The sequence below is a fragment of the Adiantum capillus-veneris genome, chromosome 18, assembly GCF_014529385.1.
Source record: "Adiantum capillus-veneris isolate H3 chromosome 18, ASM1452938v2, whole genome shotgun sequence".
Lineage (NCBI taxonomy): Eukaryota > Viridiplantae > Streptophyta > Polypodiopsida > Polypodiales > Pteridaceae > Adiantum > Adiantum capillus-veneris.
In genome coordinates, this window is record NC_140948.1 from 26,838,049 (window position 1) to 26,857,182 (window position 19,134).

The 19,134-nt window shown below is 39.5% G+C and overlaps 1 protein-coding gene across 1 annotated transcript; it reads right to left on the reverse strand.

The window, feature by feature from the left end:
• Positions 1 to 13,520: 13,520 nt before the first annotated feature.
• On the reverse strand, positions 13,521 to 15,317 carry LOC147435385 (uncharacterized). The gene is made up of 2 exons (XM_086487950.1): positions 14,967 to 15,317; positions 13,521 to 14,060 (listed from the first exon to the last, which is right to left on the reverse strand). Exons 1-2 carry the CDS (start codon positions 15,060 to 15,062, stop codon positions 13,851 to 13,853), a joined length of 306 nt encoding a protein of 101 aa, XP_086344076.1. The 5' UTR covers positions 15,063 to 15,317; the 3' UTR covers positions 13,521 to 13,850.
• Between the last annotated feature and the right edge of the window lie 3,817 nt (positions 15,318 to 19,134).

The following is a 19,134-nucleotide window of genomic DNA, read 5'->3' on the forward strand; positions in this document are numbered from 1 at the left end:
CACATGAACCAATCAAATGAAGTTAGTTTGTAAGTATTGACGTAATATGTCTCTATCTATCTACATCTAATCTACACAGCTTCTCTATCTATCTACATCTAATCTACACAGCTTCTCTATCCTTTACACTTGATCTCTATCTAATCTACACACATCTATCATCTACATTTAATCTCTACCTAATTTACACACCTCTATCTATCTACACTACTTTTCTATCCTCTACACCTAATCTACACCGCTTTTCTATACTTAATCTACACCACCTCTCTCTCTCTCTCTCTCTCTCTCTCTCTCTCTCTCTCTCTCTCTCTCTCTCTCTCTCTCTCTCTCTCTCTCTACCTAATCTAGACCACTTCTCTATCCTCTACACCTAATCTATTCACCTCTATCTATCTACCTAAGGTAGATAGAGAGGTAGATATCTATCCTCTACACATAATTTGAGGTGAAAGATAGTATACACACATTCACATAGATACATATATACATGCATATATATCTACAAAAGCACATATGTGCATGCATATATATCTTCAAAAGCACATATGCACATATGCACACATAAAACACGGTTGCATATATATCTACAAAAGCACATATGCACACATAAAACACGGTTGCATATATACACTTACAATTAAATACATAGACTTGGACCATACTATTAGACCTAAGTAGGGGCTAGTAGTGCCAATAGTTTAGTGACACCTCTTTAGATATCATCACAGTCTCAAAACCAAGGATACAATGTGGTAATTTATACATGAGTGGATCTCCTCCGCAACACCAAGATATCATCACAATCTCAATTGTGGAAAATCAAGGATACATTGCACTAATCCATATATGAGTGGATCTTATTGCAATGCCACGGTCGAAAGGGAACTATATCCAAGAGAAAGCGTAGGTGTATACACACTCACTCTCTTATGTAAACACACACATACACATATATATACATGCATACATATATATACACACTCACAAAGATACGTGCATACAGGCATACATATATACACACACTCACATAGATATGTATATACATGAAGAATACTATGAGACCTAAAAAGGGCTAATAGTGCCAATAGCATAGTGTCACCTCTCTAGATATCATCACAATCTCAATCGTGGTAAAACCAAGCATTAGTTTCACTAATCTATGCACGGCTAGATCTCTACCGCAATGCTATGTTTAAAAAGTAAATATATCCAAGAGGAAGCGTTCAGCCATTGGGTGCTATGTTGCCTTACTTAGTGCCTACATATATACATATGTACACAACCTCACATATACATGTATATATATGCATACATATTATCACATTCACATATGAATTACCTACACAAAAGAGTATATAGCAGAAGTAATACTATACACTTCTATCTACATCGTCTCTTTTTCTCTCTTTAATCATAATAATCTCTCTTTTCCTCTCTCTATACCCTCTATCTCTCTTTTTTTCTCTCTCTATCCCACTTCTCTACCTCTACCTAATTGTCCTCTCACTTCTCTCTCTACCTACTCTCTCAATCTATGTACCTAATCTCTATGCTCTCTCTCTACCTGCTCTCTCTCTCTCTCTCTTTGTAATCTCTCTTTTTATATCTCTACTCTATCTCTCTATACACTATATCCCTCTTTTCCTCTCTCTATTTTACTTCTCTACCTCTACCTAATCTTCCTCTACACGTCTCTTTGTACCTACTCTCTATATCTACCTACTCTCTTTGTACCTACTCTCTATATCTACCCAATCTCTATACACTCTCTCCACCTACTCTACCTAATCTCTATATCTCTCTCCACCTACTCTACCTAATCTCTATCCTCTCTCCACTCTCCTCTCTCTCTCTCTCTAATTAACACTTTTTGTCTCTATCTTTTTCACCCTCTAATTAACTCAAAATCAACACTTTTTTGATCCAATCTTTCTTTAAACTCTCCTTTTTCATTTTCCCTTTTTAATGTTTGATGCCTTATAATGTTTAAGCATTTTGCCTATTTTTCTACTTATTTTTCTCAAACTTAAAATAAATATTTTTCAAGCAATTTTTCACTCTTTTTTTCAAGCTTAACATCAATATTTTTCAAGCAATTTTTCACTCTAAACACTAATTGAATGTCTTTCAAACATTCTCACTCTAACATTAAACACTACCAATGAGCATTAAACATTAATTTACACTAATCTATCTTTTTCTCCCTCTCTCTCTCTCTCTCTCTCTCTCTCTCTCTCTCTCACACACACACACACACACCCAAAATAATCTACATTAATCACACACCAAGAAATCAAGGATCACAAGAAAGCAAACAAGTTATACAATCAATTACAAAGATAGAATGAAGACGATATAGTTTAAGTGTATGAGTACCTTTGGTGCGCAACCTCGTGCATACTCCCATTCTTTGTCGGTGATGTCCTCTCCATGTGCCTTTTCTTCAGTCATTCTCTCATGGATCCACTCGAAACTAATGAGATCTGGGAGGAAACATGCATGGTGTCAAGAAACCGGGGGTGCTCTCCTGTCTCCATGAGCTTGCTTCCATGATTCCCTTTCTTGCAAACACCTTGCCTTTGCATTGAGGATGCAAAAGTTTTTGGCCACTTGGCGTAGATCCATATCCATGTTAAATAATTTTTCATTTCCACTTGGCAAGTATGAAGTCGGTCCTCCTTGCATCCTCCTCATCTCACCACACGCAATGTAGGATCCGACCCAGTGAGTGCAAGAGAGGGAAGGAGAGAAGGGGGAAGGGGATGAGGCGGACACAGAGTGTGGTGGAGCACTTGAGAGCAATAGCTCTCAACTCCTTATTCTCATTATAACCATGAATAGGTAACTGGGAGGGCGCCCGACCACGGGGCCTGAAACCTAACAATCTCCCACCTAAAGGCCAACATGGCCAAAGTGACTAAAGAATGTAGGGGCTATTATGTACAACTGTACAAAACATGAAGCATGGACTCTAGCTTCACCCTACGTCCATCATCTCTATGCAATGTGTGAACCGCTCTGAGGCTAAGCTCTTCGTTAGAGCATCCGCTGGGTTTTCATATGTGTGAACTTTGACTAACTCAATGTGTTTGCTAGCTAAAATATCTCGTACCACATGAGACCTAGCCTCTATGTGCTTTGCCTTAGAGTGAAACACGGGGTTCTTTTCTAACACAATTGGACTCTAACTGTCACAATGTAGCACTGGATTCTGGTGTATACCAAGGTCCCACTAGACGAGATAGCTACGGAGCTTCCTTACTGGAATTGGAAACTACATCTCAGTGGTGGAAGACAAAGTGCAATTCTGGATACATGATCTCCAAGAAACTTCCTCTCCAGCGAACAAGAAAATGTAGCCAGATGTGGATTGCTTAGTGTCCACACAACCCACATAATCCGAATCAGTGTATCCAACTATGGATGCATCAAGCATAAGCACTTGCTAGTTGAGCACTTGACGTATCTCAAGATGTGCTTCGCTGCTTCCCAATGCTTTCTATCTGGATTTTCCTAAACCTACTGACCACTCCCACTGCATATGAAATGTTTGGTCGTGTACTAACTATGGAAAACATGATATTGCCATTGTCAAAGACTACGACACCTTTTCCATTTCTGCTTTTTTAGCATCCGATTTAAGACAATCATGCTTGCTAAGTTTTTTGTATGTTGCCATTGGGGTACTCAATGCTTTTCCCCCTTGCATATTAAAATGTTGCAATACCTTATGAATATACTCTTCTTGCGGAAGTTCAAGTATACAACATTTGCGATCTCTCTTCATACGCATACCAAGAAAGTGATGTGCATCACCCAAATATTTCATAGCAAACTGCTTGCTTAAAGCATCCTTGAGAAGTGTAATCTCATATTTTGACTTCCCATCTATGAGCATATCATCCACGTACAAAATCATAATGATGAGGGAACCATCGTTCAACCTCCTTGTGTACAAGCAATGATCCTCTTGGCTCTGTACGTAACACTGGGACTAAATCTACTTATCAAACTTGATGTACCATTGTTGTGAGCCTTTCTTTAATCCATACAGAGCTTTCTTGAGTCTACACATCAGTTCTGCCCGTGTTGGCTTCTCAAGATTTATCGCAGAACCTTCTGGATGTTCATGTAGACATCCTCTTCAAGATCCCCATGAAGAAATGTTGTCTTCACATCCATCTGTACCAATTCCATGTCCTCAATGGCTACTACTAGACCAAGCATAAGATGCAATGTAGTTATCTTGACTACTAGAGAAAATATTTCATCAAAATCCACGCCTTTTGTTTACTCTTGATAATCCAAGAACCAAGAGCAAATATGGTAGTGTACCCCAAATCATCCAGCTGTCCAAAAGACATCAAAATCTTTGTCAATTTTGGTACATGTCTGACATTGTGCAACATAAATTCGGTGCTATTACGCATAGAAAACATGATGCTGCCCACACCGCATATATCAAGCTCATAAGAATTGCCTAGCTTCATTGTGCCATGTGTGGCAATCTATGTAGAAAACCATTCCTTGTGAGGAGTCACGTGAAAGCTAGCACCTGAGTCCACAATCCAATTCTATGTATAACACTCGTCAAGAGCTGACAATACATCAGGACTCAAATCCGATGTGAAATTCAGCACATCATTTGGCACGTCAGAAACTATCTCAATGGCTAGAGACTCAACCACATTAAGCTCTTCAATTTTCATGTTGCTTTTAGGTTTGTTAGACTTTGCTTTCTCTTTGCCCTTATCACGCTGCATTGTGCGACAATCTTTCTTCAAGTGTCCCTTTTTATGGCACTAGTAACACTCAACATTTATGGCACTAGTAACACTCAACATTTCTAATGTCTTTGCTGCAACTCTTGCTATGACCTTGCCTGCGATCCTGAGAATGACCACAGCTATGACCAGCCTGCCTTTGCTTGTCACGATTGTCACTAGCCACATACTCATCACCATGCCCACTCGCATCAAGAGATTGACGTCGAATCTCTTCAGTGAGAAACACACTAGCAACATTGCTGAAAACTAGCTTTCCATTAGGCACAAAATTTCTTATGGCTATGTTGAAGGTATCCCATGACGATGGTAGCCAACATAGCAAGAAAATGGCCTTCATTTCATCACCAAAATTGAGACCTTTTAAAGTAATTTGTGAAAATATGTTGTTGAACTCATTCAACAACAAAATTGAGACCTTTTAAAGTAATTTGTGAAAATATGTTGTTGAACTCATTCAAGTGAGAACTAACATTAGTGTCCTCTTTCATATTCATGTGCATAAGCTTCTTCATCAAGGAAACCTTGTTCGAGGCATTGTTTCCATCCCATGTTTCATATAGAGCATCCCAATAAATCTTTGGCATTGGTTTTATCCATTATTGTAAAGGAAATGGATTCAGCGAAGTGTAGGCAAATGGTCGCCATAGCACACGCATTCAAGTCTTCCCACTGTTCATCAGTGTTTGCATTCTCTCTTATTTCACGCAACGGTGCTATCAAGCCTTTGTTGATCGAAACATCTTGCATACGTTGCCTCCAAATAGCAAAGTTTGTGCCATCAAACTTTTTGATGCAGTACTCTTCTATTTCGGAAGCACTACTCGCAGCCATGACTCAAGAGAATGTAGCAAAAAACTTTATGCTGAATTGCTTCGGATAATTTTGGCTGAGTTTCTACTAGAACAGGAGCAAAAACTCAAACCAAAAGCAGTAAAATCAATGTGCAAGAACGGCTAGAAGTGCCAAGAACGCATAAAATGGACTCACGGTAAAAATCCAACAGAGTCTCCTTTGTACGGTGAGCAAACTCTCAAACTCGATAGTACAACAGTAAGCACATAAACTACTCAAAGCAACCACTGGGCATAAACTGCTTTCCCAAAATGATTGTTGTGTGACCGCCAACTCGATGTCAGAAGCATAAGAAACCGTCCAGATTTATATCCTATGGCAAAGGTACCGTTTAGGAAAACATCACTTGGATGTGTGCTACTAGAGAGATGTTCAAGTATCGAGAGGGACTGCACGGAGTTCGATACTTGGTGATGGTTGTTGGAAAATCATCATATCTCTCGCGAGTAATTCGACTCGACAGTCAAATCTCTACAAGTGGTAAGAGTAGACAATAAATATTTTATTAATTGTTTTGAGTTATTGAATTATCTAATTTGTTTTTGGTTGTTGTAAAGTCACAGGGATCAAACTTATGTATCTTTGGATGAGGATGAGGAGGACAAGGAAGAGGACTAGGATAGATAGATAACTTTTGTAGTCTTCTTTTACAAGGGCACATATGGCACAACAAACCCTCATGATTTGTATATAAAACTCAATTGAAATCTTAGCATTATTTATATTTAAATTTAAGTGTTGTATTTTTGTTCTTCAAATTATAAAGGTAAGGTATAACTTGTAAATTTCAATATTTATTATTATTATTTTTGTACACTTTTCAAAATGCAATTGATATTTGATATGTTTTATGCAAGTCAAAAATAAAAAAGCTCATTATTTTGGTGACCCAAATGAGCATCTTTATTTTTGAAATTTTGTATACTAAGCGGCAATATACGTGGTAGTAGTCACGGATATATATATCCGCATCCATCACCCAAACAAATGTCGCATGCTTTGCCGCCGCTACTACCACTGACACAAATATTTATCTTTCTATTTTCCTTTGTTAATATGCGGCAATGCTGGCAGTTCTTAACTTAGGCTCTTATGGTGTTGCTAGTGTGTATGTGTGTGCGCACGCGCACACACACACAACCAAGTGAGCACATGATAGAGTAGATTTTGAAGGCTCCCTCTTCTTCTTCTAAACACAAATTGATGATAAGGTCTACAAAATATAGGTAGGAACTACAACATCATAAGAAGCTACATGCAACAATCAATGGGAAACATATCATGAGTCAATTCCCTCACTGTCATTCTTGATAGGTAGACCATTTTGGCAAAGTCCAATTGTAGTATCATTGGTGATGATGCTCATGTTTGCTATTTTTCAAATTTAAGCAATTAGGTATCCCCAATCTCTAACAAATAAAAAGCCTTTCAAAACACCTCAAGTGAGTAAGTGAAGGGTGAGTTTAGGAAATGAAAAGACCTATGAAGGTGGAAAGTCAAAAGATTAGTTTAGGAAATGAAAAGACCTATGAAGGTGAAAAGTCAAAAGATTTTTTGTGTCCAGATAAAGAGGTAATCTACTTCACATTGGTGCATTTGTGTTTTTTTCCTCCTTTATTTTCTCTTTAGCGTTTTCTTCTCTTTAAAGTATCTTTACACTATGTACTTGCACTATGTAGGTAGTAAATAATTTTTTTGGTAGCCATTAGGAATACCTTACATTAGGGTTAATAGATATACATGAACAAGAGGGGTTTTTTTATCAATTAAGTCAAAAACCCGTTATTCAACAAAAAAAGAGAGTCAATCTATTTATGTCTTTTAACGGAGGGATTTTTGAAGTACCTTGTGAGCACATGTGTTATAGAGGGGTTCTTATTAGTAGACTTCTGAGGCTATCTCATGTCAGTGATCAATATAGGCCAAAATTCATCATGTGTACCATGAGTTGAGCTTGATATCTCAAAGGCTCCCCATGAAGCTTAAGGCCATCTCTCATACTTTAAATATATCTCAAAATCGCCTCAATTTCCCTCCTCCTAAGGCCTTCATAAGGATGTCTGCAGCTACTCAATCATCCATCCTCATGTATATGAGGGCAATGTCACTATCCGAGCCTCTATCTCGGATGAAGTGGTAGTAAATCTTCATATGCTTCATCCTCGAGTGGAACACTAGGCTCCATGCTAACTGTATGCTGCTAAGATTTTCAAATAAAATGAAAAATGACCTCTGAACTTGTATGCCCAACTCTCAAAGTAGTATCTTCATCCATGCTACCACTGCAACACCCCTATAATTAGCCTTACGTATGCAACAAAGAAACCATAGGTTGCTCCTTGCTACTCCAACAAAACTCCTAAGTTAGAACATAAATTCATTAGTAAATTGTCAATCAGACATACTAGCAACCCAGCCTACATCTGTGTAACCATATAGTAGCACCATGCCAACATCATAAAAGAGTGCATAATTCAATATAGCACTCACATGGTGCAATGTGCACCTCACCGCATCCAGTTGTGGCTTCCTAAGAAGTTGACAAACTAGCTCTCAAGCCTAATCTTATAACTAAAATCTGATTGTGAGATTGCTAAGTAGATCAAGCTACACACAATCTTCCACTTTTTTAATAAAATGAATAGAACCATAAGGATGTCATCGTTTGAGGTTACTAATTTAATCCTTACTTGGAGATTATTGTATCTTAAGATATGGTAGTTCAGAGCATAGGATCATACCAAGATTCTCATGAAATTCTTTTGCAAAAATCCAAAATAAAAATGAGCAATTGAGGTAGTTCTTAAACTTTTGGTGTGGTTGTATTCTATGCCTTTCAATAACATTGACATTATATATGAGGTTATGGAGGGTAATCAATGTTAGGTTCAAAATAGAATGACAATTCTCAAAGAATATAAACACAATCACACTCAATGTAGGGAGATATTGGTTCAATTTGCATATTATTACCATGTACAAATTACAATGCTTGCCTTTATAGGTGTGGACAAGATAGTTGTAGGTAAATACCATTCATGATTGAGTCATATAGAGCCTTGGACCATGGGAAAGGTAGTGGATCTATTACATTTTGGTACCTTGCATGACTGCATATGAGACATAAGGTGGCCATACACCATGCGGCTGTTAATCACCATACCAAAAAAGAAAGGCCTTATGAGGAGAAGAGGGAAGGCTCCAATAGAGAAATGGTAGAGAAGGCTATAAGCTCACCCAACCCCAAGAGCCCTCCCTTAAGTTTAAAGGAGCTAGATGAAGCGAGATATGAATTCTACAACAAGCCTCTCCTGGTTGGGCATTAGAGCCAAAAACGACTCAAAAAGGGTTGTGTAAGGAATTGGTTGACTTTCTAATTAGCGGAGCCATTGATGGTCAAAATGGATCCAACTTTGGCCGTTTGAGCATTTAAAGAGTATCTATGAGATTAAAGTGTATCTAGGTACATATCTCTAGATATTAAAAAAGATATCCTTTTCACACTATTCCTTTTGTGATACACCATTAAGTTTGTTCTCATTCAAGTGACTTGGCAACAAACATCTGTTTCTTCACTTTTAAATTACTTCATACTCTCTCTCTCTCTCTCTCTCTCTCTCTCTCTCTCTCTCTCTCTCTCTCTCTCTCACCCATGACTTTTTGTTTGGCTCTACTCACCTTCACGAGCTTTCCCTCCACTCTTCTAATGCTAGCTTTGCTAGTGTTGTTAGCCTCATTATATAAACCTTCTATGGTTCTTTTTGCAAAACAACATCCTCTTTGGCTCTGTTATACAGAGCCAAAGTGCAAGTGAACACCTCCATGTAGGTGACATGGTGACTTCACCCTCACTGTTTACTCTTTTATGTCGCTCTAACTCTTCTTAATGAGTCAAAATAAAATTCTAGCTTTTCCACAACACATAATTTGCTATTTTTTACTCACCAATGCGTCTGAAATGCCCAAATACCTCGGGAACAGTCGGCTACATGCAACACCCGGAGAGCCCGTTAGGCTCTGTCCCGCACGGCACAAATGGGGGGTAGAGAGATTTCCCTATCTCCCATTTTTGCATCGTGCGAGACAAGGCCTTTGGAGGGCCTAATGGCTTCTGCGGGTGTCCAAACGATGCATGTAGCCATCCGCTCCCAAGATTTTGGGTGTTCCGAACGCATTGGTGATGTCAAAAACATCAAAAATTGGTGTATTTGAAAGTTATAGTTTTATATATTGTGAGGTAATTAAGATTTCATGTTTATGTACTAGAAAATCATGATTTTTTGGGTAAAACTTTTATCTTGTTTTGTTACCAAATAAAAACCTCTACACATGCTCATTTTTCACTGACCACAAAACTCTCGCCCTTGATTTTTGAGCATTGTTTCATTCTTGCACCGTAATCCGACACGAAACGATAGGGCCATGTCGTACTTTTTTAAACCCCTCCATTCACTTTGTTCGGGCTACATTCCTTATTCCCCACACGATGCAATAAAACTCGTTTGTGATTCCTAGAAGCTCTGCCATCGTGTCGTTCAGGATTATGGCTCTTCAATGACATTGTGGGCTACTTAACAGATGTTCCTCATTTTGATTTCTCCCCCCTACCCTTACAACACGACAATGGGTGTTTGTGAATCTAAGAAGCTCCTCCTTTATGTCGTCCGGGCTTCTAAACTGAGTCTCGGTGACACGCGGGCCCACCCTCCATTCCACTCACCACTAAAATTCAAAGTTCAGAAGCGTCAGTTATCTAAGAAACTAAGGGGGCCAAGCTTGGCTCCCCATTCAATCTTCCATTCATGTCTGTCAAGATGGCTGCCAAGTCTCCCAAGCCAACTCCTCAGAAGCCCAACTCACCACCCCCCAGGGAACCCATTGACAAGTCTAACAATTCCTAGAAGCTCTGCCATGTCATTCAGGCCTATGGACTCTTCCCAATGACATTGTGGGCTACTTAGCATATGTTCCTCATTCCGATTTCTCTCCCCTCCCCGCACGACATGACAACGGGTGTTTGTGAATCTAAGAAGCCCTCCCCTTATGTCGTTCGGGCTACTAAACTCTTCTCGGTGATACGGAAGCCCGCCCTCCATTCCACTCACCACTAAAATTCTCAAAAGCGTCGGTCATCTAAGAAAGTAAGGGGGCCAAGCTTGGCTCCCCTTTCAATCTTCCATTCATGTCTGCCAAAATGGCTGCCAAGTCTCCCATGTCAACTCGTCAGAAGCCCAACTCACCACCCCCCAGAGAATCCATTGCCAATTCTAACAATCCAATCCCTTAAGAGCCCAACTCACCACCCCCAAGTCTCCCATTCCAACCCTCAGGAGCTCAAGTCACCAAAACCCCCTCTTGAACCTCTTTCATTAATATTTGATCACAACGGACAAAAAAGGCAAAGGGTCACTGAAGATTCTGAATCATCCCATGCAAAAAGAAAAGTTGATTTGGTTGGCTGATTACATTATTCCACAAGAGTTGTATATAGTTTTGTCCATTTTGTCCATATGAACAGACATCCTTTTTTTGAGATATATTTTTTTACTTAAATATTTAATATCAGCAATTCAATTCTTAAATGTGTATCATTTTGTCATTTAGGATCTAAATGTACACAAAATATTGGTCACATCAACAAAGTAGAAAAGACGTGTATTTTTGCAAAATGTAGTGATTACAATATTGGAGAAATCCACTTTAGCTTATCAAGTCCTTGCAAGTGGTTCAAATGCAACACTTTTTGGGGGAAGACATGTGATGCATGAGGTTGCATTCTCCATCCTTGTGCTCACAACAATGTCATTAACTTTGAATCCATACTCAGGGGATGTTTCTGGATGTTTCATCCAAAAACTTGAGAGATTCTTTGACATCTTGTAGTCTCTAGTTTGATTTTACTAAAAGGTTTCTAGAATTAGTGAATGGATGGACTATGATTTTAAATTCAAACTCTTGACAATTCTCCTCGGAGTGTAGAGGAACCCAACTACCTAACTTGCTTCTCGATCTCCTTTTGTCATTGCCCAAAAGTAATGACTGATGACATAGCTTGTATGAGAAAGACATAGAGTTTGGGCTTACTCTACAACTGATATTGTCGCCAATATGAAAGGTATCCTTGGTACCCCGGCTTTCTCCAAGTACAGTGTCTAGTTCAGTCATATACAGTCTTCTATTAAGCCACATAATTCTTGTCCTCTACAAATCCGTTGTTTTGAAACATGCCACAAAGACATGTATAGACAAGAACCATTGAATCTTCATCCTTCTTGAAATCATGCTCAAAGACATAGCTTTGAGAATATCTTCTTTGATTTTGGATTTGAAGTTACTTAGATCAGGGGCTTCCCATTCTAGTGATAGTATGGTGGGAACGGGAAACTCATGTAGCTCTTCATGTCCACCTTCTCTTGATGAAACCCTGTATTCTGCAAAATACTCAAACATACCAACTGTTTTGTAAAGAGAGGATAGCTTATTAGCATCCATAACATCTGCAATCCTTTTGTGAATAGCTTTGAATGCACCACTTTAGCTCTCAATAGGATGCTACTCCATAGTTGTTGATGGAAAAGTGACTGAAATTAAAGCAGAAAAATAAATAAAATGACAGAACAATGAGATAAAGATTGGTTTTATCAATATATAAGTTCCTTACAGTGGGAATGGAGAACGGAATATTCATCCAATTTTAGCATCATGTCTTTAGCCATAGCCACTGTCGATCACTTTAAGGCAAGAACATGATCTTTCCAATGGTCTTTCACTTCATCTGGCTTGGTTCTTTTCACTCTGTGGACACCTTTTCATGAAGGGAGCATTGTTACCTAATCATTCACAAAAATAGACAGGTTTTCAAAGAGTATTTTCTTTGATGTTATGAAAATCACAAGAAGTTATACTATGAGAAGGACGACGTGTAGTGGATACCATGGAAGCTCAGAGATTAGAGAGGAAGAGTGTGACTTGAAAATGCAACCAAAAAAAAAAAAGAACCCTCACAAAATGGAAGGAAGGTGAAAAAAGTAGACATTAAAAAAAACTAAGTAATTTATTATTAATGACGTTTTTAGAACGCGAAAAGAGAGATTTCGTATCTTCTTACTTGGTTTTGTGAAATATAAAATGGAACAAAAAGCCAATACTTTGGACCTAAACTTTAATGTTAACCACCGAAAACACCCAAATATAACGGTTTTAGCCAAAAGAACGGGACATTTAACCGTTTCCACCAAAATAGGACCATAAAGACCCAAGGTAGAAGAGACAAGAGTGTCATACTTTTGTGTGCGTGTCAATTGACTATTGAACTATTTCCTAATCCTTAGATTAACAACTCTTTTTTAGCCGTTTTTGGCCCTAATGGTGTACACTAAACAAGTTGCATGTCCCCAAACAAGGGTGGAAGTGCAAATAATGTAGACACAAACTACAAAGAGGTTGCTCGAGAGATGGAAAGTACATCACCATCATAATTGTACCAATATTGTGTAACTTCCTCCATATCATTATCTTGTTTTTTTAGTTTTCTTATCCTTTTTGGTCCTTTTCCTTGCAATTTTTGGCAATAGTTTTGTGACCAACTTCCCTATCATTGTCTTGTTTCACAACGAGTTCTCTGCTTTGATTTGTGTTGTTTGCCACCAATGCACAAGCTCGAGATTCATGGGATACTGATACATCCTCTTCCACATGTACTTCCTTCTGGCTCTGCAATGCACCATCCCAACTCTCTTTATCAATGCGACCACTCACTCTAATGTTTCTTTTGTTTTCTCTGCGGCTTAGAGAACTTTTGGGAAACACTCTTTCCATTTAAGTGCATTTAAGAAACACTCATATTTGCCATTACTTGAGCATTGCTGTAGGCAAGTCAAACATCACGATAACATTAAAAACTTGGCAAGGGAAGTAACTAACACATACATCCAGAAGTAGGCACGAAGAATGTTCATCACAATGAGGACAAAAGAAATGTCTGTTCATCACAATGAGGACAAAAGAAATTCACACATATATTGCACGAACCCATAGCTTGCTTGTGAGGAAACATGTTGCTTGCCTTGGCTTCAGAAATTTTGCGAAAATTAACAATGTTGCCAAATTAGCACATCATCTAATGCATTAGGTGAAATGAGGAAGAAGGGCTTAAGGCAGCCAAAAGTCTGTACAATCAGTGCAATCTCAAGTCACCAAGGGCACAGATCAACGGGATCCAGCCGGCGGTGGAAGCTTCCCTCTCCTCCTTCGATGGAAGAAAACTACAGGCCCATGAGTCGCTTCTGGTAGTCCCGGTGGTGCCTCTATTTCACTATAATCCTCTAGGTCAAAAGCCATGACACTCGTAATTGGAAGCTCCGACATGGAAGGAGCCAGTCTACTTTCACTACTAGCGCCTGCAATTAGAGTGCTGACCTGCATCACAAATAAAAAATAAATCTCAACCACAAGCATTTTGCAAATAAGCTTTGTAAAGGCAATGCACCCAAGAAAGGTAAGAGCTTGTGCTTTGACTAAGCATGCTCGGTACTATGTCTGTAGTCCTGACCACCATTCATCTACACCCTCAGCCGGTTCCAAAAAACTAAGCACTTTGAATCGGTGAATGGCTCTTATCCATAAACCTGTATGTATAGGATTTGGGGTAAACCTTTCGAAGATTGCAACAAAAACGGCACTTTGCAGGATTTACCCAGAAAGTTTGGAAATTTTGGGCTAATCTTTTGATAAATGATTTCTGTGGAATAACTAAATGATCCTGAAGACCCTTTCAAAATAGCCATTGGGCTACAAATAGGCCCTATTTCTTTTCTTGGGACTCAGTGCATCTAATAATTTTGCATAAAAGCCATGCAGGACACTGCGAGTGCTTTTAACATGTTAAACTCTTCAAATTGTAGTTTTTGCCGATGAGTACCACAAACCGTGTACCCATACTGAGATGATGAATGTAAAAATACAAGCAAGCAGTCATACAAGAGCTATTATTTGATCATACAAGTCTACTGATCACCTTCTGGACTCTAAAATCATGCTAGCTCATCTTATTGTGATTTGCATTCCACATGCATAAGAATGCAAAGCTTGATGACAGGTTTTGCACGCAGGTACCTTTCTTTTGTGAAGTTTTTGAGAAAAGTATGGACCTACACACATGCAGGCCATGTATACGTTAGCGTGTGTACCTGTGTGTGTGTGTGTGTGTGTGTGTGTGTGTGTGTGAGAGAGAGAGAGAGAGAGAGAGAGAGAGAGAGAGTTTGATCACACTTGACCTTCAACGCAATCTCTAATTTTGTTGACACTACAGAAAATGTAGGTTACCTTGGTATGTGAAGAAGCTTCAGGACCAATGCGCGAGAGGTCTGTGGCGCTCCATAAGCCGAGCAACAGCAGGTTACTGAGAATGAAGAGACGCATTGAAGCTGGCTTTCTACCTTTTGAAATCCTGAACCCTAATCTGAGAAGCTGTGCCCAAAAGGTAGGCGAGCGCCTGTGAGTGAATGTATATATGTGTGTGCGTGGATTGATCCTGCTGCTGCTGCTGCTGTCGATGGTGATGATGATGGCGATAATGGCGTCGCATTACAAGGTCCGTCTTGAGTTTGAACAGCCATCGAAGCTCCCGCCTGCTCATGAGAGCTTTTGCAGAGAAAAAGAGGGGTGCTTTACTCATGGCGACTCGCGAGGCGTTGAAGGGAACAGTGGCACGCGAAATTTGGGCCATCATTATTCTCTCTTTAGACGAGTGTGTTGCTTTGGCCAAGTTTGGGGGACAACACTAATTGACACCTCCTCTTGTGCAGGGGATCTATTGTTGAACCTGGACCGTCCGATCCATTTAGAGAAAAAATACGTCATGGCCTTCCCGTTGCGAGGCAAATTTCTTACCATTCCTTTGGCGTATTTCGGCACATCCACGATCCTAGTTCACACTGAGTTCACTTCTAATTTCGTTCAATTCACACCACCAAAATGTAGTGCAGATAGATAGCAAAGTGCACATGCAAGTTCACGAGTTCACAATGTCGCAAGTTTACACCTAGTTAACATCAAGTACACATTTGAGATCAACGGTTGTGATCTTCACCAACACGTGACACCGATTTTAACCATAGACCCCCTCTAAAATTGCATTGTCATTTTGTTTGGGGGCGGGGGGACATATTTTCTAGAGCTGAAATTGAGCTTGCACATTTCATGAAGCCCTTGTGATGATAACATGGTGCAAAGATAAAGCACAAATGCCGCATGTGGATAGTTTAAAAGGAAGAGACGTCAATCTCCACTTTGAGCTTTAGAGTTTTTGGGCTCATCTCCTCGGTTTACCGCCTACAGGGAGAGAGGGCTTGTTTGTGGATGTCCCTACTAGCCTTGTGAAGGTTTTCCCTTGTTTATTGATTTTCGAAATTGCCCATTGTTTGTCTTGTTTGGCCAATCTCTAGGCCATATAGAGATGGCACCCAATTTATGGGTCAGTGACCCTTCATCTTCCATTTGTCCCATGTTCGTGGGTTGTGGGGGTAGATGTGGGATCAGGCAGCCCTATATGAGTGAGGGGTGCGCCCCCTTGTTGGCAGATTCTATGAGCCTTGTTTTCGTCTCTTGTTTAGTGCATTGTCCACCCTAAGGCTTGTCCACTCTCTCTCTCTCTCTCTCTCTCTCTCTCTCTCTCTCTCTCTCTCTCTCTCTCTCTCTCTCTCTCTCTCTCTCTCTCTCTCTCTCTCTCTCTCTCTCTCTCTCTCTCTCTCTCTCTCTCTCTCTCTCTCTCTCTCTCTCTCTCTCTCGTATCACCACACCTTTTGTTGTTGCACTTTGACATGGTACCAAATCCACAGCTTGACAATGTCAACCATGCAATTAGGAGTGTGTCAAGGCTTCTTTGGGGTTGTAGATTTTTAGCCAGTAAGAGGGTGAATTGTGGATGCATTTTATCATAAAGGCCTTTCTCAAATCAGTGCTTTTTCATTGAGAGGGGCATGAAAATGCTTTGATTTGAATTTGTCACGAAGAACCCTTGAGAGCCTATATTTTCCAAGCAAACGACATCATAGGAGTGTTATTAGCATAAGGAGGTGGAAAAGTTACTTTTTGAAGGCGAGAAGGGGATTGTATGTGGCAATTTGTGTCCAAATCTAGCTCAATACCTATGCTAAACAACCATCAAGAGTGTTTAGTGTAGCAGAAGGGGTTGTTCTTGGATTGATTCCTATTTGGTAAGTCTACCCCTTGCAAAAGACCCTTGCAAAAGAGGTTGGAGTGATCTTTCTCAGTTGAACTCAACAGGTGCCTAAGCTTATTCCGCATATGATCAATCAATGCTCAAGAGATCTTGAACCACTTTAAAAAATTTTACAATAGGATGGTGCTAATGAAGAGATCTCACTTGGAAATATAGTTGTGGATTGTAGGTCCTCAACAGTTCAAGACTCTAAAGGATCATGTTCACAATATTTAGGAGATGCAACAGGTGATTCTTTACGCAAGGAAGTTGATCTCTTTGGAATACACACCTATCATCTTAATAACACATTTCACTACGGAGTACCTTTTTTTTAGCCTTGATTATTGTTACCATATTATGATAGTGATATATGTAGAAAATGTAGCAAATGGTTGGGGAACTTGAATATGGTATTTCCATTATGTGCATTTAGGAACTTCCTGATAATTTTTTCCCTCGTTAGGAGGGTCTTTTCCCCTAGACCTTCATATACATCCATCATTCTAGAGCAAGTCTTATCTTTATTTTAGCACACTAAGTAATGCCATTTCTTGTGTTTTGTTGAGATTCTCCTTCATGCTCTTCATCTTTCTGTGCATTCTTGCAGTCATAGCTCGAAATCTTGGTACCAAAGTAGGTTTTGGCATCCCTAGCAAGGTATGCGTGCTTGAAAAGGCTTAGTCCTCATGATGTCCGTGCTTACTTTGATGTCACCCTCTACAAGCAAGAGGTTGCGTAATTATGTATGCATTGTGAGGAAAAATGTTCAATATGTAGTCTCATAGGTGAGTGGATTTATGCATATCCCAGGGTCTATGCATTGGAAGGTTGCTAAGCAGATCTTTCGCTACTTGATGGCACTAAACATCTTGGATGTTTCATTCCAAGAGGTGATCATTGACATGGCATTTTCATGCTTTTCAAATTTGGATTGTGTTGACTGCTAAGACACACAAGTGTGATTCAGTGGTATGTATCTCATACTTGATAGCTTATGCATATATTAGCTGAGCAAGAAGCAACCTATAGTGGCTACTTGTGGTTGTAAGGTTATCTATAGGGCAGCCTTCACAACTACTGTTGAGTATGCTTTGAGTGATGTTGTATTATTGATGGGTGTTTGTTATCAATTGCAGCTGCCACTATCTTCACTAATAATAGCTAGAGTACTATGGTTTTTACAAGGAACTTGGTGTTCCATGCTCGCACAAAAGCGCATTGGAGTGCATTATCATTATGTCAAGGAAAGACTGTCTACAAGAGAGGTTATCTTGGCTTATGTGTTTATGCATGGACAACCTTGCATATATTTTCATAGACGCTATACCTCATCAAAATTTCAAAGTTTTTACCAAAGATTTGGGATTCCTTCCCTCTCTAGACCAATTACATAGTATCTACTCCCTTGTATTGAGTGCCAACTCATGTTCATCGCATCACTCCTAGGAGTGATTTGTTGCCATATCATGGTAGGGATGGTCACACACTACGGATATCCAAGGCACTTTTTTCCTCCCTAGGAGTTTTTTTCCCTCAGCTTGTATATACTCCGATCATCCTAGGGCCAACATTATCTTTATATTAGCACACTAAGTAATACCACTTCATGTGTTGTGTGCCCTTGAGCTTCTCCGTCGTCTTCTCCATATTTTGCATGCATTCCTGCATTGTATTTCCAATAATTACTTTAGGAGGACCACTAATTTGACATGACATGAGTTTGTTCCCGTTTGGATGAGGATAATCGGTTTACAAAGGTCTCAATTCAGAGGGGGCTCTAGGCCTTGACTAAACAATCATCCAAGACAAGAAAGCAGAAGCAAAAGCAATAAAACAATAATACTTCTACTTCTGGTGGAAGGTCTAAGAAAGAGGTGATTTGTGAGAAGTATGGTCGTTCAAGAGATATTCAAAGGAATTGCTCAAAGATATGTGAGTTGGATAGTGTTGCTTCGAGTTTTGGTCCATGTACGGTAGCTCATGTTCTCCATGCTATGTCTTTCACATAATTGATTCCCCTACCTTCAAAAACTCTCAAACACTTGCAAAAGTATAGCACTCTTGTCCAATTTCTTTCTCAACACTAGGCTCAAGGCAGTTGCTCCTACTTTGTTAACAGAGCCTAAAGGAACTATCTAGTCTTAAGAGGATGGTATAGAAAATGGATCAAAGGTTCTCCATCTTTGTGTTAGTCACGTGAAACATGCATGTTGGATTTTATGAAAGCTTGATTGTGGAGCTAGTTGGCGTGACTCACTCCCAAGGAGG